The sequence below is a fragment of the Mizuhopecten yessoensis genome, unplaced genomic scaffold (genome assembly GCF_002113885.1).
Source record: "Mizuhopecten yessoensis strain PY_sf001 unplaced genomic scaffold, ASM211388v2 scaffold9541, whole genome shotgun sequence".
Classification (NCBI taxonomy): Eukaryota; Metazoa; Mollusca; class Bivalvia; order Pectinida; family Pectinidae; genus Mizuhopecten; species Mizuhopecten yessoensis.
In genome coordinates this window covers 203,139-229,421 of record NW_018408099.1, presented here as the reverse complement: position 1 = coordinate 229,421, position 26,283 = coordinate 203,139, and the positions used below count along the sequence as shown (strand labels likewise).

Sequence of the window (26,283 nt, the reverse complement as noted above, 5' to 3'; positions counted from 1 at the left end):
TTGCTCCATTACAAGGCATGGGATCGATTAAATTCCCAGCCGGGGCAAAGGAGCCGGGTATTAATATTAGTACTAGAAAAAGAGAGTGTATGTCTGATTGGGTAAGTTGTTATCCCACAGATCTAGATTGGACACTGGTTTTCTCCCCATGTGTTTTCCTCCACCACGAAAACATAATTTGTTTCCTCAGCGGCGTCGTTATAAAACATCTTCTAGAGCTCATGTTCGTTGTTGACAATTTACACGACGTTGAATAAAGATTATTTAGTTTTATTTATATATATTTATTATTTATTTGATTTATGAACATGTGGAGCTTTATTTTGCTAGTTGCGAAAGAAAAATAATCCGTCTTTACAACGGTTTCAAGCATTTCTACAGGGATTTCTTATACAGTTACACAGTAGAAATGTGACTTCTATTTCAAGGAAGTTATAAGTTGCGGTAGATTTTAAGACCCTGATAGCTTTCCACCCATGTGGTTCATGCCATCAGTTCGGGAGGCATTTTACCGAGAATTTTTCTGATATGATCAGTTTAGCAGGTCCAGTACACTCTGCCGATTGAGCTATATAGCTATAAAGACCTACATAGCTATATTCACCTATAAATTATAGCTGTATTGAGCTATATTTTCTCAGATTTCATATCTTATTAAATTAAAGCAAAGTCGCATTAAAGGTTGATGGTAATGTTGACTACAAAGAGCATACATGTTTATTTTCATTTTTCATCAATGTAAAATTTCGATTTTTTTACATCATTATTTTTTAAAAAGAATACTTTTATTTGATGTCTTTTTTATCAACCTAATGATAAAATCTTATTTTAAAAGCGACTTTGTTTCGTTTTCCTTAAAAAAGAAAATCACATGAAAATAGCTCTAAAGACCTATTTCAGATAGGTCAATACAGCTATTATAGGTATTTACAGCTATATAGCTCAATCGGCAGAGTGTACTGGACCTGTTTAGGTCCGAACGTTTTACATACTGCACACATGACATACTGTACATAAAATCACATTCCCTTGTCCCCGTGAAGAATGATACATCAGATATTCTTTTTTGGAGATTTTGTGACGTTTGCTGTATTCCAATAACATAAAAAAAAACTTACAAATACTTCTGGCTCTTGCTGCCATTCTGCCTGGATAGTAAAATCGTATAGAATGTTGTCCTCGCTGGAGCCCACGTCGTCATCTTCCGACTCCATCGTCTTAACCTAACTCGGGACCCCTCGGAATTTACTAATAATTTTAAGAGCGAAAAAAATTGCGGAAGCCGCTAAATGTTGAAGTGCGGTAGCTACAAGATAAATAACCCGGAACAAAGTTGACATAGATAAAAAAAAATCCATTTTTTTATCTGTAAAGAACTTACCTTTTTAACTTTTGATGAAAAATTGAGTATCTTTCCTATTTATTGAAATAAGATATTCTACCTAAAGACTCGTGAATTGAAACAATATCACACCTGATGCTTTGCTGATATTATCTGTACTTTAGCCGTTACGCAGTTTGCTTTCCTCCGAAGCGACAACGACTGGGATGCCACTGCATTTGTTCAATTGTGGAACAGATCTCTGAATTGTTCGTTGGACATGACTTGTATCGTATTTAAAGCAAGATATACCAATATCATAGGTGTTGAATCTGTACAATAATGGATTATAATTCTGACAAAACATAGCATATTGCATAACCGTTCACAGAACATTTTTTTTTACTTTCATTTTGCCTATGTTATACAGTGATCAAATTTAGACTTTAATACTGATTTATACTATGAACCAATCACCAATTTCTGAGGTGGGAGGAGATATTTATACCGAATATGTACCTGAAATGGATGATTCAGTACCGGGAACAAGACAAACAAGGAACGTTTTGATAGGATGCACTGGGAGTGTGGCATCGGTCAAGGTTCCAATACTGGTTCAAGAGTTGATGAACATTGATGATCAGGTACAATAAATGTGTAAATTAGATGTCAAGATTATCCCAGAAATCTTCAAAAAAATATCATTTCATATACTTTCATTTTCCTAACGAAACACACTTCTCTGATTTTAAGTGAAGAGGCATTTAAAGCACCTGGTGAACTAGGAATAACTGAAGCTAATTATCACATGGGTAATTAACCCCCTCCACATTAAAGCCATTTTGGTCTCTGTGGAGTATAACATATAGATAGATAGATAGGTAAAAGTGTTGATAAAGTTATTTTTTTATTATACATTTATGGAAATATTATTGTTAAAAAATATATATCAAATTCTTCTGATATGCACACTTTCAGTTGGAAATCAAAGTAGTGACTACTGAAAATGCCCTCCACTTCTTTGACCACACAAGTCTTCAGGTACCAGTGCTCGGAGATGCTGATGAATGGCAGGTAAGGGATGCAGTGTCCAGGCTCCCCTGGTGTCCGCAATTAAGAAAACATATTTTGAGCATATATTCATGCTTTCAAGCAATACGATTGTCATTTCGTATTTAAGTTCATAATGAGTATTTTGGGAGTTAACCAAAAGATTCCTATATCTCTTGCGATGGTGTTATGGATCTCATGCACCAATTGTATACAGAGATTATGATCGCGATCCCAATGACTATTATTTAGGTGCAGTCTGGTGGACATGTACATGCTAGAAATGATGCACCATTATAGAGCAGACCTACAGGAAAAAATATTATGCTATAAATTGCATATTCTTTGTGATACAGTTTTATAGCTTGACGAATGACCAAATTTTTTAATACTGTATTGTCTTGATTGTCTCTTAATAATGCATTATTGATACATACACAAGATTCATACACAAGCACATTCTTATTCATACTTGTTGTCAATGTTGTTACTGTATATTGTTTTACTACCAGTCTCAGTGACTTGCGTTTTAGCTATGTTTATTTTTATTATCTTGGTAAATATTTTCAATTCATGCATGGATTCTTTATTAAAAGATCTCTTTATTCTGTCTATGAACTATATATGTGTAATTGTCAGAGTATTTAAGCAAAACAATTATGAATATTTCTCTGAATTATTGAATAAAATCTACATTTTAAACTTATAAAGCAAATTCATTTCACACACTGGCATGCATTATATTTTATTTAAAAAAGATATCACATCAGTGGAGTTTACAGAGGCAGGTTTACTTTTTTAGGGCTGGAAGACAATGAAGGACCCAGTGTTACACATAGAGCTAAGGCGATGGGCTGATCTCATGGTCATTGCACCTCTGGATGCTAACACATTAGCCAAGATTGCCAATGGACTTTGTGACAACCTATTGGTAAGAATGCAACAATTGTTTCAATTTCCAACTCCGAAAAAAACCCTTCTACAATGATACAATGATTTTGACATTCACACATGATGAAACTACATGTATATGTGTTGAATTGGTTCATGTTAGTTAAGACTTGCATGTCATATTTACATCCCAATCATCTTCCCTCAAGATCAGTAGTATGTTTAATACCAATTATCTCATATGTCTTATAATACTCACACATACTTAGTTCCTTTATGTACCGTCATGAAGCTTGCACAGTTGGTGAAGTTGCTTCTGATGTTGTGTTCTTGCCTTTATACATTTACCCTATTACAATGAAGTAAAAAACAAATAAATCATATAATGTTGCAAAAGGTAGTTTTATTTTTTTTACAGACATGTACTGTTCGAGCCTGGGACTTGCAGCGCCCCCTTTTGTTTGCGCCAGCCATGAATACACACATGTGGAACCACCCACTGAGTGCCAAGCAAACCTCGGAGCTGAGAAACTTTGGATATAAGGAGATACCTTGTATTAAAAAGACTCTCGCATGTGGAGACACAGGTAAATGAGATTATGTGACACTAATGAAAAAAATGAGTCTTAAAATAATGCCCTTCATTGGTTCTATACTGCAGAGATAGTCCGAATTATTCCGACGTTTTATCAACTTTTTTTGTATCGGTCTGTCGTCGATTAACGTCAGAACGACGGCCCTCTATAATTTGCGGGAAATAAGCGACCCGCGCCAGGATCGCTCTTCAAACTGATATTTTAGAAACAAATCGTCACTTTCACACGAATGTCGCAGATGGACCGAAAGATCTATTCGCTCATTTCCTGCATATTATAGAGGGCGTTAATCGACGACAGACCAATATAAAAAACGTTGATAAAACGTCAGAATAATTCGGACTACTGCAGAGAGTGCCTGATTTCGAGTCCCCGCATGGTTAGGCCTCATTAATTTTAAATATTATGCTGTTAATTAGAAGTGGTACCTTTAGTATAGCACCCTTGATAGGCATTGTTCAAACCCTTTATCTCTCCATAATCTTACATTCCCATTAGAAATACATGTACAAATTTATAGATAAATACAGGTACACATGTATATATATGCAGTCTCCTTGCATCATAACATTAATTGATCACTAACCGAAACTTGACAGAACAGACAAGCATATTGCCATATCCCATAGTTTAGTATATATATATAGTGGCAGATTCAGATCTAATGGCAGATCTGAGAAAATTTGATGATTAAACACATTTAAAAACTTAACTGTTATAGTTTTGGACTAGGAATAGGGGAATCAACATTAGAATCAGTATCAAGTAAAACTTAATTTTCTTCCAATTTTGCATGGCTGTTTATTTCCCAGTAAACCTTGCTTGAACTTGACTTATATTAACAATAGTTGGTTCGGAGACCTGCCTTACCCTTTCAGACATTATATTGTCTGCCCTGTTAAATAATAGAAATGACTCGATCATGTAAATGTTGTCAAGGTAACTTTTTTTGGAGTTTGGGAGTAATATTTATTTAATAACAACACAGATAATAACTTAAAATGTGTGTGAAATCAATTGCCAAAGAAGCTGTCAATCAACTGCATCTAAAGACAACAAAAATAATCACTAATGCGGGGAAACCATAATAGTTTTTGGGCTAAGGTAAACAGGACTTTCAAGTCATATCCTATCCCACCTTCAACCTATGGTCTTCCTTATGGATATTTATGCACTATAATCTATTTTAGTCTATGGGTGGAATAGAACAGATCAGGTTAAAATGAAAACCTTGGCTCCATTTTAGAAATAGTTAAACATGGGAGGCTGCAACAGAAAAAGATGAATATTGTGTTTACTAAACATAAAAATATGCCATGATTTCATTTTGTGAAATGAAATATTGAAAAAATGCAACAATCAGGAAATGCTTCTATGAAAATTGTTTTTGTTTAGTTTTAACATATTTATTTCCAAAATGTATAAGAAAAGGTCAGGCTTCTTAGAGATCCAAAGGTTAAACTCTCGATAATACATATTTTATCAACACCTTCTCCCAATACACATTTACAGTTACATGATAAGAATGGAGAATATATTTCTGGATTTGAGAATTTTTGAAAATGTGTGAAAACGTTTGTATTAAAGTCTACAGTTACAGTCTAAGCTGTGAACTCCTAACAAAATTAATTCAAAATCAAACTTGATATCTGAAGCATTGATAGTTTGAACAGAATACATTTTGCATTTGTAAAAAAGCTGGTAATCAAAGAAATAATGAAAGACATGGATGTGTACAAGTCTACATGGATGTCACTACTTTTGTATTACAAGCTGCACTTTCAACAAGGTTTTTCCTGAAAAAGTCATAATTTTACTGACCTACACTGGTATCTTAGCTTTGTGTCCAAAATGTTCAATATGTAGGCGTGTCTGAATACTTGATGTTAATGAGGTTTGAATGAGTTTAAATGTCAAATAGCTATATTTTAGCTATCTTTCAATGAAAATAATTTTTATTATTAATCATATTTTAGATAAACTCCTAAATATTGCACTGATACATTCGGTAGAATGAGTTTAAATGTCAAATAGCTATATTTTAGGTATCTTTCAATGAATATAATTTTTATTATTAATCATATTTTAGAAAAACTCCTAAATATTGCACTGATACATTTGGTAGAATGTGAGCAGGCAAATACAGAAGTGTCTTATAATATTGATATATAATTGTTTCTGGTGTCTTCCCCTTCTCAACTTTCTTTCTGCAGATTGCGCATCCACAGACTTAGTTAGCTAGGTCCACATCTAACAGTATGTTGCCAGGCAATTGTAATTGGCAATATCACTGCCAGTTAGTGGATGTGTTCCAGCACATGTTATCTTCTCTGCACCATAGCTAGCTAGAAAATGTCTTTGCTGTCTGAGAGAGTCATGCCTCAACTGTTCTACTGTCTTGATCCCTAGCATCAAGAACATTTTCCACAAGGACAGTTCTAGAAATCTAACAAATCCAATCACTATCAGGAAGACCCACAAACTCCTTCTCATTACTCTTATCTTGCTTTGTATCATCAACTCCAACATCGCCAGATGAGCCAAATGAAAATGTAGGCTGTTGGAATGATGTCTAGAAAATAAATATGATGTCCAGGTCGACCCTCATTTCCCAGTTCTGTGCAGCACGAAGATTTCCGATTTGGTCTCGTGACACCATACCACTTTCTCCTGATTGTACAAAGTTGATGACAGGACAAAAATAGCTGGCGTTCGGTCCCAGTCTAAATTGTCAGCAAGTTCCCTCAGCACCTTGTTGGCGATAGTTATAAAATGACCTCATCATGAACTGAATCGTCATTGTTGTAATCTCCAGATGAAGGACCAGGCCAGTCTTCTATCTTTAGTTTCCAGCCTGGTCATGCTCCCTGTGCACCAGTTCCACCACTATTGCGTTCCTGCTTTCCCAATACCTTCCTTCATTCTCCGAACATCGACTTGTACTATCATCCTTTTTCCAGATTTGTCAGTTGCCCCTTGTCATTCTACTTGTACCGTTTGCCTTCCGTCCGAACTCTTCACGTACCCTTATATCATTGTGGGTCAGTCGACTTTCTAATTATTCGACTGCGCTGCTTCAAACTATTTTCTTCATGTGCTTGTCGCTTTGGAAGCATTCAAGATGATTACATCATTAGAGTCACTTGATCACAATCATCAATCAGCACTCATTTTTCTTGCCTTCTCAGCCTTGATCTCCTAAATTTGTGATGAAATTGGGACTGGAGTTTCGGCCGATTTGCTTAAAAACAAACACTCGTGAAGCTTTGGGACACACCTTGCTCAATTACATGCTGATTGTCCAGTCCAGAGTGTCTACTGTTGTAATAATATCTTATCATGTAAGATGTCATGTCAGGAGACCTCATGGTGGTAGAGCCTCGCCTTGAATGCCTTTGGCAGCATCTTTCCTGAAGTTGTGCCTGTAGCCTCTTGATGTCGTTGCCCCAATCCACCTTCTCATTTACTTCCTTCAATATTCAATAAGATTTATCATTTTGGAAATATGTAATTTCAAAGTTTTACTTATTACACGAACCATGCATGTATTAAACCTGTCACAACTTTTCAAGAACCAAGACCGACCGGTCCCTTTGCCAAGCTATGACAAAGGGTAGGTCATATGGCTGTAACAACTTCCTCCTTCTGGATCTTAATACAGGGGCTTCTTCTCTTACCGTGACGACTATATCCCTTGACCCTCTAGACTTGATAGCAATTCTTGACATCCCACTATCTCTTCAAGGATTATAAATAGTGCCCGTATGTGCTGTCAGGTCATTGTCATGTCGTCCATAAAACGTCTGAAGGAAATTGACCGGATTCCGGATGATATTTTCGGTTCTCTTGCTTCTCTGACCACTGCCCTGATAATAAGGTTCAATCACATCATGAATATATCACAGAGATAGTATATCCAGTAGTATTTCCCCTTCCCGAGGTCTGTCACGCTGTTGTTATATCTAACATAGTGATTCGCAGTTAGATGTTGCTGAAGTAGCTCTTGATACCATTGTGATCTTTGATGTCGTCTGGGATTTGATGTTGCTCTATAGATCCGCTGATGAGGTATTGACCCTTGTGCATTATTCCTAGTCGCATTTATAGTCAAGTGACTTCGTTGTCACCTTGGTTGATATTGATCTTCGTGATGAGTTGAAAAGACGCCTGTGTGCTCGGTACCCTCAGGAACCTTTGGAATCCTGTTTTCTCTACTGATGAATACATGTATTCCTTTGCAGTCATGCAGTTTGTCATTCGTCTGGCAAGTGTGGCGAATAGCTTTCCCTCCGCAATCTGTAAAACCCCACTGTCTTCTCCACCAAGGAGTATTGACGAGAACTTGTGTAGGTTTCCAATGACTGTCATTTTCTTTGTCGCCCCTTTTTGTCTTTTCGCCTTGTTCGTATATTTCGAAGTGACATCAGTAGTGTTGGAAAGTCATTCCAAGCTGCTGCTATCCATTTCCCTCAAAGACAGTATCACTGTTTTGCCGATTCCTCAATATTTGCAGCTCGTCTCGAAGATTCTTGATATCTCATTTTCTCCTTTTTGTTTACGCACTGTGCATGCCCCCTATCTCTGTTACTAATCTCTCGCAGCTCACTGTGTATGCAATCTTTTCCACTCTGCCTTTCGGTGTTGTTTCTAGTATAATGTGTTAAAGCTGTCATCCAGTTCGTTTCGCACTCTTCTGTTATTCATTCGTTGCGCCCCTCCCCAGCTAGTAACATTTTAAAAGCAATACCCTTTTGATCATGAATTGTGATTCATGTATTTGGAAATAACAAAGTCGTGTTCAGATTGAATATATATTATATTTCGCTTCCATTTAAGCAGTGGCACGCACCTGTTGAGTGACAAGTGGGTTTTGTTAACCGTCAAACGTTTGGCTTTCAATACAGATAACCCCTCTCATCGATCACATTGTTATTATACTTGGGTTAGGGGTTGGTGGTTGGTGGTTGGTGGTTGGGGGACCAGTAATTCCATTCTTAAGCCGCAAAATATTGAATTTTTAAAACCAGCCTTTATCTTCCAAAATTGCCTGACCTTTCAATGCCACTGCGTTGACAATCAATAAGTTTTTGGAATTCCTTTCGAATTATATTGATTGATCGGTTTCCAGAGAAAAAACACCAATGTTGATATAGATTGCCTTTCGGAGAAGACCAATGTTTTTCTTCACATAATTTTACGTTTTTTTACCCATTATCGATTCTTTGATAACTGCATTACCATTGTCGTTATTGCATAACTTTAGATGCAACTTTATCATGACTCATTTAAATTATTTTTGTCTTGGATCAACCATAAAACCATACAATAAAACAGTTCATGTTTGTTTCTCACAGAAACCCTATATTTGAATATATAACGTTTTAATTTAAAAGATGAAGGACATCTTCCAATCTATCATTATATTATATAAAAAAAAATGTGTATGTTTAGCCACAGAATATTACTCACATGTATTTTCTCAACATATGAAATCTCCATATTGGAATATGAACGTAGCACACATACAGACACACAGTTGATTGCACCTTTAAAATTTAGTAAAACATTGAGATAATGTTTGCCAACACTGCATCATGCACTGGGAATCATCCGTGATGCTTAGGGCCAAAACATGATATCTCCCCATAGGATAACGAAAGAACAACACGTTTATTTGCAAGTACAGATTTACCCTAACTAGTAATTTCCCCTGGACTAACAATTTAGAAAATACATTTGGTTGTAATTGTTGGCGTAGGATAACATACCATATTACATACGGTCAACTGTACCGCATAGAGAAACAGCTTGATGTATATCAGGGTATGAGGGGCAACAGCAATATGAAATAAAGAGAAAGTGATAAGAGATTTTAATCATCTACAGTTAATAACTTCGGATTTTGTGTTGTGTTGAGCGTGATACGAAACTAAGTATGTTTTATTGATTTGTTTACATTAAACAGGATATGGAGCCATGGCAGAGGTGTCCACAATTGTGTCACAGGTGATTGAGACATTAAATTCGAAATCTTCAATCACATGATCAACACATGTATTACTGGTCAGAAATGCTTCAACTAAGTCAAAGACAGAAGATTTGTAGCAGATACATAAGGAATTTTGACAACCAACGCACAAGCCCATCATTATTAATGTTTCTATTTGGTGGCCATTTCTACAATCGAGTGGTGGCTAGTCGAATATGTCTTTAACAGGGACTAATAGTAAATAACTAGACGTTAAAAAGTCTATTATGTGTACATATAGGTGTTAAGAGAATATTGAAATTATATTTGGGGTTTTAGTGTTTCGGGTCAGAACAGTGGAAGCCGAGGTTCTGACGTCTAATTTTGTAACCAAGTTCACCATTTCTATATCACATGCATACACCTACATAACAATTACGCGAAATGCTCCCATATTTTGCTTGAAAATGTTGTAAAAAAATGTTTTCTCGAGAAATGAGAATATTTTCTAAGCCAACTGCCATGCTATAATATGACGTTATCAGATTGTGATATGGTAACGTTATTCAGTTGTGACGCCACTTAGATTGTCACGTCGATATAGGAATAGAAATTCTAGAATTGAATAATGTATTACAAAGAATTATCTGCTGCTTTCTTACACTCTGTCAAACCCTAAGGTGTAGACAACCTACCACGTCATATTATAGCTTGACGGATGTCGTAAAAACATTCTTTTTCACCGAGCACCTTTTCTGGGATGATAGAAAAATTGTAATTCCATGCATTGACTGTTTTGACATGCATCACAAATCCTACCCCTCATATTTTTATCATACCCGTAAGGTCGGGAACATTGTGTTGATATGGTAACGATTTCATCTGATTGTCTTACATGAGACAGCTCTTTACTACAGCCCAGATATGAGACAATAACGCACAATTATGTCATTTGCTGCTTTTGTGTCCATAATCAGGAAACTTCTTAGTAAATATACTTTGTTTGTGAACAGGTTACATATAAGTAAACCAGAAGTGAAAAGTAAACCCAGCTATTAAAAACAATAGGTGGTGGAGGGAGGCGTTTACAAGTTCTATGGTATCGATACAATCTGTCGGATATCGGGTAACTAGTTCTTAACATTTCCATTTTGCTTAAATCGGTTTATTCTGTTTGTACAATATGTAATATCTAGGTATTTGTATCTTACTGTTTGTCAGCTGATTTATTTTTTTCCATCATTGTGATTTTATAATTTACTGAAAATAACTTTCACCATTTTGTTTTAAAGAAATAATTTCCATAAAATGCAATTTATGTGAAGTAATTTCTACTCTACATTTTGTGAGGTGATTTCATTAAGAAAATCGAAGAATTTAGATCTCAAGCTGATTTTTTATAACGTTATTGTATGTTGGCATTTTCCAAACGTCTTTATTTTTATTTATCAAAATATACTGCAATAATGTTTAAATCTGTGTATGTCAAAGTGAATGTGGAAATAAGATGTTGAAACACATATACATATATGCTCAACGCGAAATATTAACTGTAATAAATGCATAATACAGAGTAACAAATTTAGCACACGTACAACAAGCCTGGAGATCACCGTGTATGAAAGATAACACTAGAAATCACTTAGTCATGAGAGTTATATTCTCCTACACTTCACAGGTGCGTTCCGTTCCGCTTTAGCGAGGTTAAAGTCATCCTCGATAATCCATGGGTAACGCTCCCTTTTGCTCTTTGTATCCCTGGAATATGTCCTAGCAAAATCGAAGGCTCCTTGTGTGCAACCCTGTGGATAAAGACTTCAATTTTGCTATGACATATTCCAGGGGTGCAGAGAGCGTAAGTTAGCGTAAACCCTGGATCATCGAGGATGGGTAAACGATAAACTTGTCATTACCTACATGTACCCAGGGAAAGATAACTCGCATGCGCTGATTTTCTAAAAAAAAAAAAAAGCATCACCATAGCGTTACCACTTTATTTAATGTTAACAGGGTAACGTCATCTTTGTTCACTCATTTATGCGTTATTGATGTTGGCACAGCGTATTGAGTACAGTATAACTTGACGGTGGGAAGTGTATGGTGCAGACTAAGTCAGAATGACAGTTTAAGCTCTACATTTTGTTGTATAATTGGTTTGGATGTACACCAAATATATAACAGAATTTTACAATTATGAACTCTTAAAATGTGAATATATTCAAATGTACCATGAAATCTCCATCACTTTAATTTATTTGATTATGTTCCTCAACTAATAGCCACTGCAAAATTACGCTAATAAGTAACTTAACATATTGAACAACTTTTACATCGTTTTACTAGTCACAGACCCTGTTTTGTTTCTGACCAGTTTGTTTTCATCATGTTTGTTTCTGTATTCAATAAATAGGTGAGTTAAAACTGTTAAAATTGCGAAAATAGTTTTGATATTTTGTTTACCCTCTCAACTATTGCTACACCTAATTGTGGTATAGACTGTATACTGTAATTGCTGACGTGCTTTATGTTTCTATTATTTTGTATGATTTGCTTATACGAACGATTCTAAATCCAGTTTGCTACGTTGCATTTTTTCTTTTTAGACTGAAGAAATAATTGAATAAATATAATTCAAGATTTTGTTTGGTTTTGACTTTGTTCTGTTAATTAAGACCTTCATTTCAAGCGCACGGTATAAAAATAATCTGATCCTTTTTGCGATTATGTTGCTTGCATATTTCATATCAATATGTTGAAATTGTAAGCTGTACCTGGTGCTATTTACTTATCCGCATGGATAAAGGATGAGCCTTCTAAAACGTATTGGTCAATCAATGTTGCAGTAAATTCACAGGTAAAAAAATATTATGTTGTCTTTTCATTAACGCAAATTAACTTCATAAAAGTGCTGACATATGGAATTCTCCCAATTTAATGTCATCTTTACAACTGTTTTCACCCTTCTGGGGCTTATCTTGTGAATTTGACGTCATTTGTGGTAAAGTTAGTTTACAATTAAAATAATCATAACGTATTAAAATATTGGTGAAACCACTCTTCAACCGATGCCGGTAGCTTATGTAATAATGGAAATCGATGCACATTGACGACCATTGTTTTGTAGTCTTTTTTTTATTCCATCTGCCTCTATCGGTACAACATCTCGATATCTATTGACCCTTCCAACGATACATCTTTATGTTTTTAAAGTCAAAAGATGGAATGTTGTCGAAAAGTTCTTACTCTGAGGCATCTTGAATTTCATATGTTTATATCGTAATATTTCATAGCATAATAGGCAAATCAGTAAACCAGGAACTTCAAAGAATTTAAACATGAACGCTTTTGTACGATACAAAGCAGCCTACATTCTTTGGTGTAAACATATGTAGTGATGCCCAAGTGGTTCGGCAGATAGTCAATGAAATCATCCAAATTCAGACTTCTAATACTGAATTGGATTGAGTATAATCAATCTAATTTCGGATTTTATAAAAACTGACTGCTAACACCTAAATATGCATTTAAAATTTATTGTATTTCCATCACTTTTAAAGTGATTATATAAATATCTTCAGCAAAATTCTTGCTGAACATTTGTACAAAAACGATAGCCATTTAACCCATTAGTCATGTGGTGCACCATTTGAGGTCGGTACCAGAACAAACTACATATACAATGTACACTGTATAACCGGATTTATTGTAATAGGTTAAATCAACCTTACAACAGCTAGTATATTGTTCGGTTTTAAAACTGTAGTTCCCCAGACAAGATACTTGGTAGTTATGACTTACTAGTAATACATGTTTTGATTGCGACTGATTACAAATACCTTTCTTCGAATTAACTTTAACATCAATTGAAACCATATTTTAATAATATAAAAAAAACTCGAACTTACCTATATGAATGCTTTCACTTCCAGGAAAAACAACCGGCAGTATAAATATATAACTATTATGGAGCTCATTTTGTAAAAAGAAACAAAACATGTCCATATAAAATCTTTTTTGTTGAGCTCGATCACAAGATTTTATAGACTGTAGGCATTCAATGGGAACAAAATATGCTCCTCTCTTGGCCGACAGTTTTTGTTTTCATACGAGGCTGAATTTATAAAAAAAAAATGCCAAGTCCGTTTTCAGATATATTGATAACATGTTGTCATTTAAAAAAGACATTAATGACCACATCAATAGTATATACCCTCTTGAATTTGAAATAAAGGACACCAAAACATTCAACACCATCCGCTTACTTTAATCTTCAAATGCAACCTACTAACTGTGAGAGCGTGACGATGCCGACTTTTATCCGTCATACGCTTAGTGCTTTCCTCACATGTTTAGTGATTCCCTCACATGTTTAGTGAGTCCCGCACTTGTTTAGTGCTTCCCTCACATGTTAAGTTCTTCCCTCAAATGTTAAGTTCTTCCCTTACATGTTAAGTTCTTCCCTCAAATGTTTAATGCTTCCCTAACATGTTAAGTGCTTCCCACAACTGTTTAGTGCTTCCCTCACTTGTTTATTGCTTCCCTCACATTGTAAGTGCTTCCTTTACATGTTAAGTGCTTTCCTCACATGTTTATTGCTTCCCTCACATGTTAAGTGCTTTCCTCACATGTTTAGTGCTCCCCTCACTTGTTTATTGCTTCCCTCACAGGGTCAGTGCCTCCCTCACATATTTAGTACCTCCCTCACATGTTTAGTGCCTCCCTCACATGTTTAGTGATTCCGTCACATGTTTATTGCTTCCCTCACATGTTAAGTGCTTCCGTCACATGTTTATTGCTTCCCTCACATGTTTAGCGCTTCCGTCACATGTTTGTTGCTTCCCTCAAATATTTAGTTCTTCCCTCAAATATTTCGTTCTTCCCTCGCATGTTCAGTTGTTGCAAATGATTCAGTATTGTACAGCTAGAGATATCACAATTTCCATGATAAATGTCAATGGCTTGGCTGGCGGACAAACTGACATAAATATATATCACACTATACATTTCATAGAAGACATTAACCGGAGTTACTACTACTGAATGTGTTTTCGATAAACTCACCTGCCCAAGTCCGTTCGTCGTCCGTCTGTCCGGCGTCATTTTATTTCTTTAAACAACTTGTTCTGGACAACCAAAAGACTTAGAGTGATGATATTTGGCCAGAAACAAACTGGGATGAAGGGCTACCAAGTTTGTTCAAATAAATGACCTTCACTCATATTCAAGGTCACAGGGGTCAATTGTCTGAAAACAACTTTAAACAACTTCTTCTGAATAACCATTACGCCCAGGATGATGATATCTGACCAGTAGTTGCTAGAATGAAGGGCTATCAAGATTTTTCATTATAATGATCTTGACCTACTTTCATGGTCACATTTGGTAAAATATGTATTAACCTATAAATGACCTTATCTTGGTCTAGAGTGGTAATATTTGGTAAGTTGCATGCGGAGATGAAGGGCCATAAAGTGTGTTCAATGTAAAGACCTTGTTCTATTTCAGATCACAGGGGTTAAATGTTTTAAAATCTGTTAACAGGTTCTTTTGAATTACTTAAAGTTATGAATACTGATATTTTGCTTGTAACTTTATTTTAGATCTCTTTTAGGGTTACAAGTGTGAAATGAATACCAGGTGAGCGATGCAGGCCCATTTAGGACTCTTGTTTTGATTTCATTTGAATAAAGATTTAAATATGATTGATGTATCCACCAATAATGACGTGCGTTTGTTGATCTAACATCTTCTTTAGTATGTACATCCTGCTATGTGTTTGATATGTAAATAATTTGCGATACATAGTGATAAAATCTTGAATTATACAGAAAATAGGACTCCATTCATTTGATTAAATGGTACATTTCATATTTGTAAACTTATAGAATGTGCATATCTGATATAAAAAGACGGTGTAAGACACTTCATGTTTAATTCACTCTATAACGACAGCTAAACCTTGCATAGAGTTCATTGGCAAGTTTTGTCAATTAAATGAATATACCATTTCTAGTTAATCGGAGAAGGTACACGTGTATGTGCAAGAGAACTCATTTCTGTTAAACATTAGTGTACATTGATTCTACTGGAAAAGTCACAGAGTCCCCACTGATTTCCTGTTTCAAATTACAACTATATGTACCTACATTGTAGCGATACTTTTAAAAATATCCGATATTCGTTCGGAAACTAAGCTGTAAACTACTAGAATTTGTATTTTTATTTAAATTCCATCGTGCCTAGAGTAGATTTAATCTATCTACTTGAACGCTATCTGGTTTGATAACATTCAGGTGTACATGCAAATGTATACTTAAGATGAGTGTTATAAAAAGAAATACCACAGTGTCTATGCACAAGAAAGCCCTGAAATCAATGAAGACACCACAACAAAATTTGAGGCGGAAATAAATCCCATGAAAGTTTCAAAAATGATTTTCTGCACCACATTAAGCACCCACCATGATGTTTTCTGTCAAATCCAAGAAAGTGTGGAGGTGATGATAAACTCGCGTTATAAAATTTTAAGGAAAAGTGACCAAAAGATCACTGATCCTATTGCGTTAATGGTGTAATGAAATGCATTTCGTTTGGTGCAAATAATGAGTTACAGCGCAGATTTAATAACTAAGAGATACTATATGACTGTTGTTATATTAAAACCCAGATTGGTCAAAACTTCCTATAACAGACCAGTCGAAGGCCAATATGTGGTTAGATGTTGACAACGATCATAAGATAGCATTCTAACGTTCATATGTTGTTCCATTATGCATATATTTACAAGCACAACTTTCATTATGGGCTGTTATAGATTGTGGGAAGAATAAATAAATGAGGAATTACTATGATGACTGTTTGGTGTTAAATTTCAAGTAATAACTAGAAAAAGATTCATTAACATTACGACGAAAGTGCAATTGAAGTCAGACAACCTCTACCCGTACTCCATTACCTTCTAAAATATTCTTGTTTGATCATTCTCCATTTTGTCAGCTCGTTATAGAAGTTCTCACAGTGGAACATTTCCTGTTCTCCAGCCAGTATCATCTTGCTGGCAAAATTATAAAATCATGGTAACAGTACAGTAGTAGTATACATGTAACAGTGTTTGGGCTAATGGTGGATGGGTACATGTTACAAAGAATGTGTGTCTTATTGTCAAAATGAAACAAAAACACGGCGTTTATTATTAAGCATGTCGAGAAATTCACAAGAGACCATGCTTTCTTGGCGTTCATAATAAGTAATGAAGAAATCTTCAATTAGCGGAAACTGTCGGTGAACTTCTTACTAACAAATGTCGTTCCAGAATAGGATTATTTACTCAGAAACGGTATTGAATAAATATTGAACGAAGAATATTATTTATAGGTGAGATAGTTTTTTAAATTGATATCGTTTTATGAATTTGGGCTCTACGTGGCGTTTTAAATGACACGGTTTTTTAAGTACAGGTACAGTACAGGTAAGAAATAGCTCTAAACAAGGAAGTCAGCGCACAGCATGGAACAAAGTAGGCAGAATTACCTAGCCATTACATTCCTATCGGTTAGGAACGTTTCGTTGATCGAATCAAAGAGCGTGTGCGTAGTTTGATGTTATTTTGACATCAAATAAAATTTGTGTTATGTCATATAGACCAATGTAAAGAGAGAAAAAAAACACTGCGTACAGGTAAACCTTTTTTCAAGGAACTGTGAATAAATATAATTCCTGGAAGCAAATATTGAATAAGACTCGTCCTTCTCGAATGGCTTTGTGTTGAATCTGCGTTCTACATTTAATTCACTTGTGCGTGGCATGAAGTAAGTTAAGCGTACCTCTTGCTTTGTTTTGCACGTAAATTATGGAACTATTTTTAAACTACACGGTTTACTGGTTTACACGTGTGTTTTTGTAGGGATTCTTTCTTCGCCGTCGTAACAGTTTGCAGGAAGGTAGGTATATCTACATACTATTAATTTATTGTTATATTGTGTGGAACATTGAATATGTAAGGGAATTTTGCCTACTTAGTACTACAGTTCCTTTATGATCTAATAATGTCTGGAAAGAAATGGGGAAAATGGTAAAAAACATAGAATACCTCATAGAAAACTATGCAAAATGTTTGATTTTTTTAAATAATCCCTAGCAACGTCAACCCTAACCCTATTCACAGGTGCAAAACAAGTTCACCTCCATACATTATCAAAAGACAGATGGTTACTTGTTTGTATTATTGATTAAATCTTTTCACTCAAATTACAACCTGTTCAGAATTCACACAAGTTAAATGTTGGGGATTTTTCAGAGCTTCTAATATAATTTGAAACATGAATAACTCGAGTTACAGGACGAAATGAAAAATATCCGGAATGGATGTTGATATTCAAACAATGATGTGTCACTTAAGAAGCTTTTGAAATACAGAAATGTTTGATAGTGAAGTTTCTCTAGACAAGGTGCGTTATTTTCGGAGAAGGCAGGAACGTTGAATAAGTAAAGACATTGCCAGGTCCTTTAATTTTCCTTTTCGGATAAATAAAAAATATGTTGTCTAAACAATATATGTTGTGTAACAGTGTAACACGAAATTAACTGATCACGTCGATCTATAGTTCACTTGAACATGCAGTCAAAGACACTACATACCTTTCTCATTATACAACGGTCTGCTTTATCTCGATCTTTATACTTACAACATCAATATCATGGACGGCTTATGGACTTGATGCATTCATTAGGCTATGTAGTAAGCGTTATAATTAAGATTTTCAGATCGTTAGCTTAACCTTTTCTTTGTAATAACATCCCTGAACAGAAAGACAACACACCTGGATATTTAAGGAATACATTTATCGTTCCTTATATTTACATTTTAAGTGCTTTGAATTTTCCGATGCAAGCATAAATAGAAAAATACAGGTTTTTTTTTAAATTTTTGATTCTTTGGGGCAACGTTATTGAGAGAAACAGCATGTTTTCGCGGGAATATGTAAAACTTCCGCTGGGGGTCCTAGCAACAGCATGACAACAAAACAAACAAAATATAGTTCCATTTTCAAAATTGATTTTGTATAGCTTATACAAGTCGTTCATATTTTTATATACCTTTTCACACCTTATTTTAGCTTTGAAATCAAGCCAATCATGTTTAATGTTAGTTCATATAAGCAAAACAAATCCTCATCGATGACTGTTTCACGGCGGACGTGAACCAACTACGCCCTGTGCTACGTCATTGAAGTGTATCAATACGCAGTGATAAGGTCACTTGTGTTTTGCGAAATTGCAGGCACCAAACTGGGACTTAAGTGTTCTCGGAACGCATGATAGCACAAGGTCTTTGAGGCACATTCGAGAATTTCTGCGAAGAGCCTCGAATACATACAAATAAAAACATGATAATGGCATGTTATTCTACTGGTAGCAAGTGAAAGGACTTCAGCGCGAAGCTGTATTTTGTTCTGGTTTATATCTCAATTATAAACTAGGTACATGTATTTAGGATATTTGTTTTAGAATCAAATTTCTTTTACTATCAATTCGCAAATATAACTCCACTCAACATTATTGAAGGACTCAAATATGGGTTTTCCCTAAAATTTTACACGTTACAATAATACTGATTCCACTGAATTAGCAATACAAAACCGTAAAATCTAGCTTATTTAATTCTTAATGCGGAATCTCATGATCAGGCTTACTTTTCGAAGGCAACCTTTCTTCAATGTCGTCAAATTTTCGAAGCTATTGAGACTGTGATGCGCGTACGACCTATTTTTAAGGTATTTTTACTTTCAACGAAATCTTTGATTTGCAAGGTCCTCCAAGGTCTTGGAAAGAATACCCGTAGTGGTGGTAAAATATCAGGCTAGTTTGCAGCTGTAGGCATTTATTAAAAAAGCACAACATTATTGACTCAAATACGGGGTGCTGGACCAGCCGACGGATTGGTCGGTGACGCGAATTATGACCTCTTTAACAAATACGATATCCGAAGTCATTGTGGAACCCTTTTCACTTCGATCATAATTATGGTCACATTAGCTGTCTTGATTATACAGTTTTCGTCTCTATGAATGCACCAGTGATTACTACACATTAACTTGAAAGGTTTGTGTGTGCCGATATGTGCAAAAAAACAACAACAACCGATATGCCAGCTATTTAAAACATTTTCTTCTTCTTTTAAATCACTATCAACACACAAAACGAATTACTGGGTGGGATGTTATTCGAAATAGTATATATTAGTTTCTTTTTCGTTGTCAATTTTCCGGGCATTCTGATACCTTTATTTAGAGAAAAATTTGCTTTGATTTTATCTTCAAATACAAAAATATTAATGGTTTCATATAAGTAAATACTTGGTATACATATATTATCATGTTTGCTTAACAACTTGTACAATATGTACCCTTGTATAACAGCTATGTATAAATACATTGGCAGCTTAATTTTGAGAAAAATTATTGCATATTGAAGGCATATTTTAAATGCCAGCCTGTCATCGAAGCCGACTACAACTTCGAGATATATTTGACTGCACGGAATCCCCTCCTTATTTTTAAATCAGACTTACTATCGAGATTTTCGGGCACATCATTGGTGGTGTTATTCAACCGAACCCTGTTAATGAAATATATATTTGGACGGGATATACTTGTCGCTGAGAAGAGTTACATAGTAACTGTTATTATTATTATGCCCCCCAAAATGATGTTGTAGTCAACTTAAATTTCAACTCCCTGGTAAGTCACATTCATATACATGTTTACTCTTTGGATACTCAGAACATGTTCATAACCTATGAAAAAAGTACATAACCAGGTTAACGTAGTCAATAAAAAACAAAAATCCTTGTTAAACGTCCAAGTGACCTATTTTGCTGGTTTAACTGTATAAACTGTATAAAACCATAGATCTATGACAATAAGAACCACTTTAACTTCGTATAAAGTGTCCTTTCGTAACGTTTAATGTCATTATATAAAGCTAGACATGCTATAAACATTATCGAACTTTTCAATTTCAGTGTTTATAACATGTCTAGCGCAGAATGATATCAAATTGCACATCATCTAAAGTTCATTTATCAGTCAAGGCTACTTAACCTTTGTTTTCTTATTTTTAATCTGCTAATATATATATTAACAGGGGATTTTACAATGATTTTAGTGGTTTCGAATGACAACGTTAACATGGCTTAGTATTTTTTTAAAGCAAATGTACAAGTTCAATATATTCAAATTACATATTTTCCGATATTTAATGGAAGGTCTTTGAATAGGATTTTAGGTGAGCACATCATCTATTAGGGGACTTGTTGAACCTTAAACATGACATCAGTATTGTACCAAGTTGTTGATATTCGCCAGTCATGTAAATCCTCCTCTCAACTTGCTCAGGTTGAAAGGCCACGTTCAGGTAGCGGGCACAAAATATCTTCTTTGATTTTTCAATCTTTTTTTACGATACAGTTACAAAATATGAGGCATATTCATGTATATTATCCTTCCCAAATGTTAAACACGAAAAATGGACCTCTCCCAGTCTCAGAAATGAAACAAACGCGCAGCTCTTTGTAAAATTTCTCTACCTTTTTGCACATAATTAAACCTAATTTAAATAATGGGACTTTATAGATTACCTGGCATAATAATAGGCGTAAGGAAGCCAAGGTAAAAATGAAAACATACTTCCAATAAATTAAAGCTGGTAGAATGGATATAATTAACATATATTTGTGTCTATGTATTTCATGTGGTTTGATGAATGGGACCTGTTTTTTTATTTGAGGATTAGAGCGTGGATTCTGAACCGATGCCTCTTTCTCTGCTTATAGAAAAATAATAACAAACGGTGGTGGGATTATGTATTTCTATTGGCAAACACAGTTTTGAGATGACATTTTTACTAAATCATTGTAAAAGCAAACCAGGGCATGTTAATCTTTGTATCATAAAACTACAGTGGCATGTTCTCGTTGTAGTTATACAAATGTATGATACACACGTCCTAAATCGAAATTAAACACGTAATTTTTAATGGCAATTTTATTTTTTTATTTCTTTCATTAGATTTTGTTGATAAACTGATACTCCAAAACGTACGATTAATACGTGCAACGATTTATGATGATTTAGTTTCATTCGTTCCATTTCCTAACTTATTTTTGTATTTCACCACTAAAATATAGATGGGTAGCTGCCTGTCGTCCAGAAGTGCTCAAGTAGATACAACTGGTCAAAATCGACCATTAACATCGGATCCGGAACCAGAACCTGTCAGTGAGGAAGAGGAAGAAAACGGCTCTGATTTCCTGATGGAATCAGAAAGCGCTGATAATGATGAGGTAAAATTATAAATTTAATGTTAAAAGCAAGTTACGATAAAAATGCATAGGTACGTGCATGGGCTATGTAATATATGACTGACATTATCCGTAACAGTACAGTAGCAAGCTTTGTATTGGAATGCCGCACATCGAAATGTTTAGATTATATACCGATGGTTTTCCAATTGTAGTTAATATTATAAATCATTGTTTTATTTCCATTGCCTACAATGCTTGGGAAAATGAGTCAACAGCACATCATGATTATGAACTGTTTATTTTATCAAATTAAATATATGATTTTAGAAATACACGAAGTTTATCGAGTGTTTTTTACAATTTGAAAATTAACTAACGAGAGTTAAACATGATAACCAACCATTATGAGTTTGGGGATATGTTTCTTCCACAACGTTAAGATATTATATCTCGAAATAATTGTCATGATTAATGCCTCTCTATGGAGGATGACGTCGAAAAGCATTGTTCCTTGACGTCATAATTAGAAGATTGACCGATGAAATAACGTTCACAAGTGGGTAACCAAAATGCTTATCATCTCTTCGTAGGTTTATCCAAAGAGTTTAAAGTGAGGAAACCTATAGTGGTTGTAAGAGAAAGGCTTATCGTCCATGTTTAAATCACATATCCGAAAAAACACCTTACTGAAATAGATATTTATTTCAAATCTGTTAGGATATTATCTTAATTGAATTGAAGGTCAAGGTTGATAAAATATTATCCTCCTATCCAAACGCTGCTCCAATCGATGATAAATCCAAACTGAAAAGGGGGACGGAGATTAAATGGACAGCTCAGATAGATGACGACGTTGGTGACGTTGTTGCCACCGAGTCAGATATGCCAGCAATACGTACACAAAAGGACGTCGACAGACATGCGCGGCAGGTTTGTACATGAACATCTTACTTTAATTGGAAATAGAAACGTTGATTTCATTTGTTTTCTTTTTAATACAACAAGAATCACTCAAAGCTATAATTATGTACCCAACGCATCCAAAAGTAATGAATTGAGCAAGGCTACATAGATAAATGCGGGACACATAAACAGTTAATTCTCCCACGTCAACAAAACATAATCTTGTTATACTCAACAAAAGAAGATATAAGATATAATAACTGAAAGGACATCGATTTGTGGACAACTCGTACACAGTTTATACCTTTGTGTGCATACGCTTCACTGGTCATTTATCTGATGAAGGTGACAGAATACATACCGTACTAGTCATCGACACATCACATAGAAAAAATATTGTGGTTGTGTTACAAGGAACATTTCATAACTGAGGCATATACAATGAAATATCTGACTTTTTTAAAATATTTACTGGATATTATTTTGGCTGTTGTTCAGTACACAAACTGACCAAATGAGGTTTCCTAATTATTTTGAGCGAGATATTTTAACAGGCTACCGACTGCCCTCGCTAATTAAGCCGTTATTGTACATCTCGAGGTAAATAATCGATAAGAACGGTTTTACCCCATGAACATATTTATTAATGATAGTGTCAGCAGGCATTACAATGATAAAACAACGTCATGTATCAATAATCTAGGGAGTATGATGTTTAAGCCTTAATGGTATAAAATGTTGTGAACAAAATATTGTGCGTTACAATGTTTGACAAACATGAAACGATCAGACATTGCCTCTTATATCAATATTAGTAGGTGTATCTTCATACAGCCCAAAACTATCGTAATTTAACAAGCTGTTTCTTTTTTAACTTTAATTTTAAAAGGACACATATGTACAATAATCAATCAGCATAAATAACAATATGCTTGCCTTAGTACTTTAAGCGCCCAACGATAAGCATAGCGTTAAAACGTTCTTTTCTGTGTTGAGTTCAGTGGCAAGGTCATTTTCTTCATTTAATAGGCGCCTGCTGAATTAAATAGCAGCTTCAATGACCTTATAAACTACCTTACTGGTGACCTTGACCAGTCAGAGCGACCTGAGGTGTTCAGGGCTAGAGCACTGATGGTATGGCTTAGTGTCCAGGATGTTGACTCCGACCATGTGAAACGTAAAGACGGGAACACTGAAACACCTGAGGGATACCTTACACTTTTAGCACAGAGTAGAACTACATATTCCACATTTTTCTTGGTGCTTTGCAGGTATATTTTAAATAATGGTATTTACATAATGTAGCATTGCATTTGTTGTCTTTCTAAATTAGTGGCTTAAATGAAAAAGAAATGTAGTATTTTTTTTATAAATGTCATAAGCATGTTTGTATTTAAGTATTAATGAGAACTTATAAATATGATGGTAAAAAATCAAAAATTTGCTATACAATTTTGAAATTTACAAAAACACTAATATTCGGTGTTTATCTTGCATCGAGTGGAATTACGTGTTAACCATTTGCACTCTATCAAGCGTTATGGTTTCCATGGTAAAATCAACGGAATAAGGCAGTGCCGTAGTCTATCGATTTGTAACGCTCTTGTGACGTCAGCGGGTTTATTATGTAATTGAATGATAAACAAATATTCCTATCATTATTCAACAGCATTTCTGTTGAAAAAAAAATAAAAAAAAATATGTCAACGTCTTGAACAATTCCTTTTTTCTATGAGATACGTTAAGCACTTAATTAGCATCTGTATAAATGTTCAATTGGCTGTTGGGTTCATTTGATATTCTCAATCGTTAATTTGTTTTTGCTATTCTCAGAAAGGCAAACATACAATGCACGCAAATCGAAGGAATATGTAAAGCGGGAAATTACCAACCGGGAGATAGGAATCTAGGAAATGTCAACTGTGTATGGAATGCTATTTATGTGGAGGAAGCATGGCATATTGTTCATCCATTCTGGATATGTAGATGCATTGTGGGTAAAACCGTTGGCGGTTGGATCAAACTTGAAGCAGATGGTAAAGCCATCGGTCGAAAGGAGAAAGAATTAATTGGAGTGATGAAAAATGCATTTGAAGAATATTACTTCATGACCAATCCTGCTGAATTAGTTTATATGTGTCACCCTTCTGAAGAAAGATGGCAGCTTTTGGAGAAAACTATAACACAGCAGCAGTTTTTGGATCAGGCTTACGTTCTCCCACCATTTTTTGGATTAGGCATGGTCATGAAATCAAGAGACGCATGTGTTTATGAAGCCAAGAATGGAGAAGTAAAAATCGATATAGAGGCTCCAGCGAAAAATGCAAATGCCATCAATATGTGGTACGAATTTTTGTTGAAGGAAGGGAGTAACGAAAAAAGCCTAGAGGAGCAATTCCTGCTTTCGATGGAATCAATGCCTAGGCTGGTTGCAATGCTCAGATGCGGCGAAAGATGGAAGATCCGAGTCCGTTTCCCAATAGAAGGAACGTACAAATTACGATTATATGGTGCACCTAATAAGACACCGCTCCTTCTCCTTGGGGAGTTTAGACTCGATTGTACATCACGCCGAAAAGAATGCATACCTCTGCCAATAGACCCAAAGGTAGTAGGATTTGGACCCGGACCAGCTGCTGATGTGTCTGGTCTACTATTTCCGTCGCATAGAAATGGAATATATCCGCTTTCCAAGAACAAGGAAATGAGATTCACGTTCCACCTCGAAGAAGAGGCTTCAAAATCTGTACAAGTGACAACCGATCTCATCACGTCAAAATATGTCAAAGGCAAAGGGCAGTTTGAACAACATTCTTTAAAATCATCAGTCAAAACCGTTGTAAACAGGAGAAAGAGGGAGCTATCAATCACATTTGCAATCGCTGAAAACGGGGAGTATGCTCTTACAATTTCTACGACAAAAACGGTATCATCAGCTTCATACAGGAACGTCTGCAACTATCTCGTGTCATCTGATACAACTGCAGACAAAGAGGTATGTTCTTCTTTTTACAACTCGTGCAATGAATTATCTGTTATTTCACTTAAATTATTATTAAGTGACCTTTGATACAACGCTTAATAATGCGTTGATAAACAATAATAAATACATTCCGGTCAATATGAGAATTTTGCAGAAGTTTCCTTATCAGGGCGTTAACAACTGTCTCTATGCAATCTGAATAATACTTCAATATGTTTACGTTGTATTCTGTTTCGGGATAAGACCACACTTCGAGCGGGTCATTGA

The 26,283-nt window shown here is 35.1% G+C and overlaps 3 protein-coding genes across 3 annotated transcripts in view; 2 read left to right on the top strand and 1 right to left on the bottom strand.

Moving 5' to 3' along the window:
* The window catches only part of LOC110458294 (neuroblastoma-amplified sequence-like), a 43,235-nt gene extending 42,008 nt beyond the window's left edge, over positions 1-1,227 (bottom strand). Inside the window, exon 1 of the mRNA XM_021509934.1 lies at positions 1,119-1,227. Within this exon, the coding sequence (XP_021365609.1) occupies positions 1,119-1,214 (96 nt within the window). The 5' untranslated portion in view covers positions 1,215-1,227. The remainder of the gene's footprint in view (positions 1-1,118) is intronic.
* Positions 1,228-1,518: 291 nt separating this feature from the next.
* LOC110458295 (phosphopantothenoylcysteine decarboxylase-like) lies at positions 1,519-10,089 on the top strand. Its single transcript, XM_021509935.1, has 5 exons — positions 1,519-1,965; positions 2,300-2,395; positions 3,174-3,302; positions 3,681-3,849; positions 9,824-10,089. Exons 1-5 carry the CDS (start codon positions 1,786-1,788, stop codon positions 9,901-9,903), a joined length of 654 nt encoding a protein of 217 aa, XP_021365610.1. The 5' UTR covers positions 1,519-1,785; the 3' UTR covers positions 9,904-10,089.
* An 11,924-nt stretch (positions 10,090-22,013) lies between these two features.
* LOC110458328 (hillarin-like) lies at positions 22,014-26,283 on the top strand. Its single transcript, XM_021509988.1, has 5 exons — positions 22,014-22,169; positions 22,872-23,060; positions 24,063-24,304; positions 24,867-26,028; positions 26,260-26,283. Exons 1-5 carry the CDS (start codon positions 22,014-22,016, stop codon positions 26,281-26,283), a joined length of 1,773 nt encoding a protein of 590 aa, XP_021365663.1.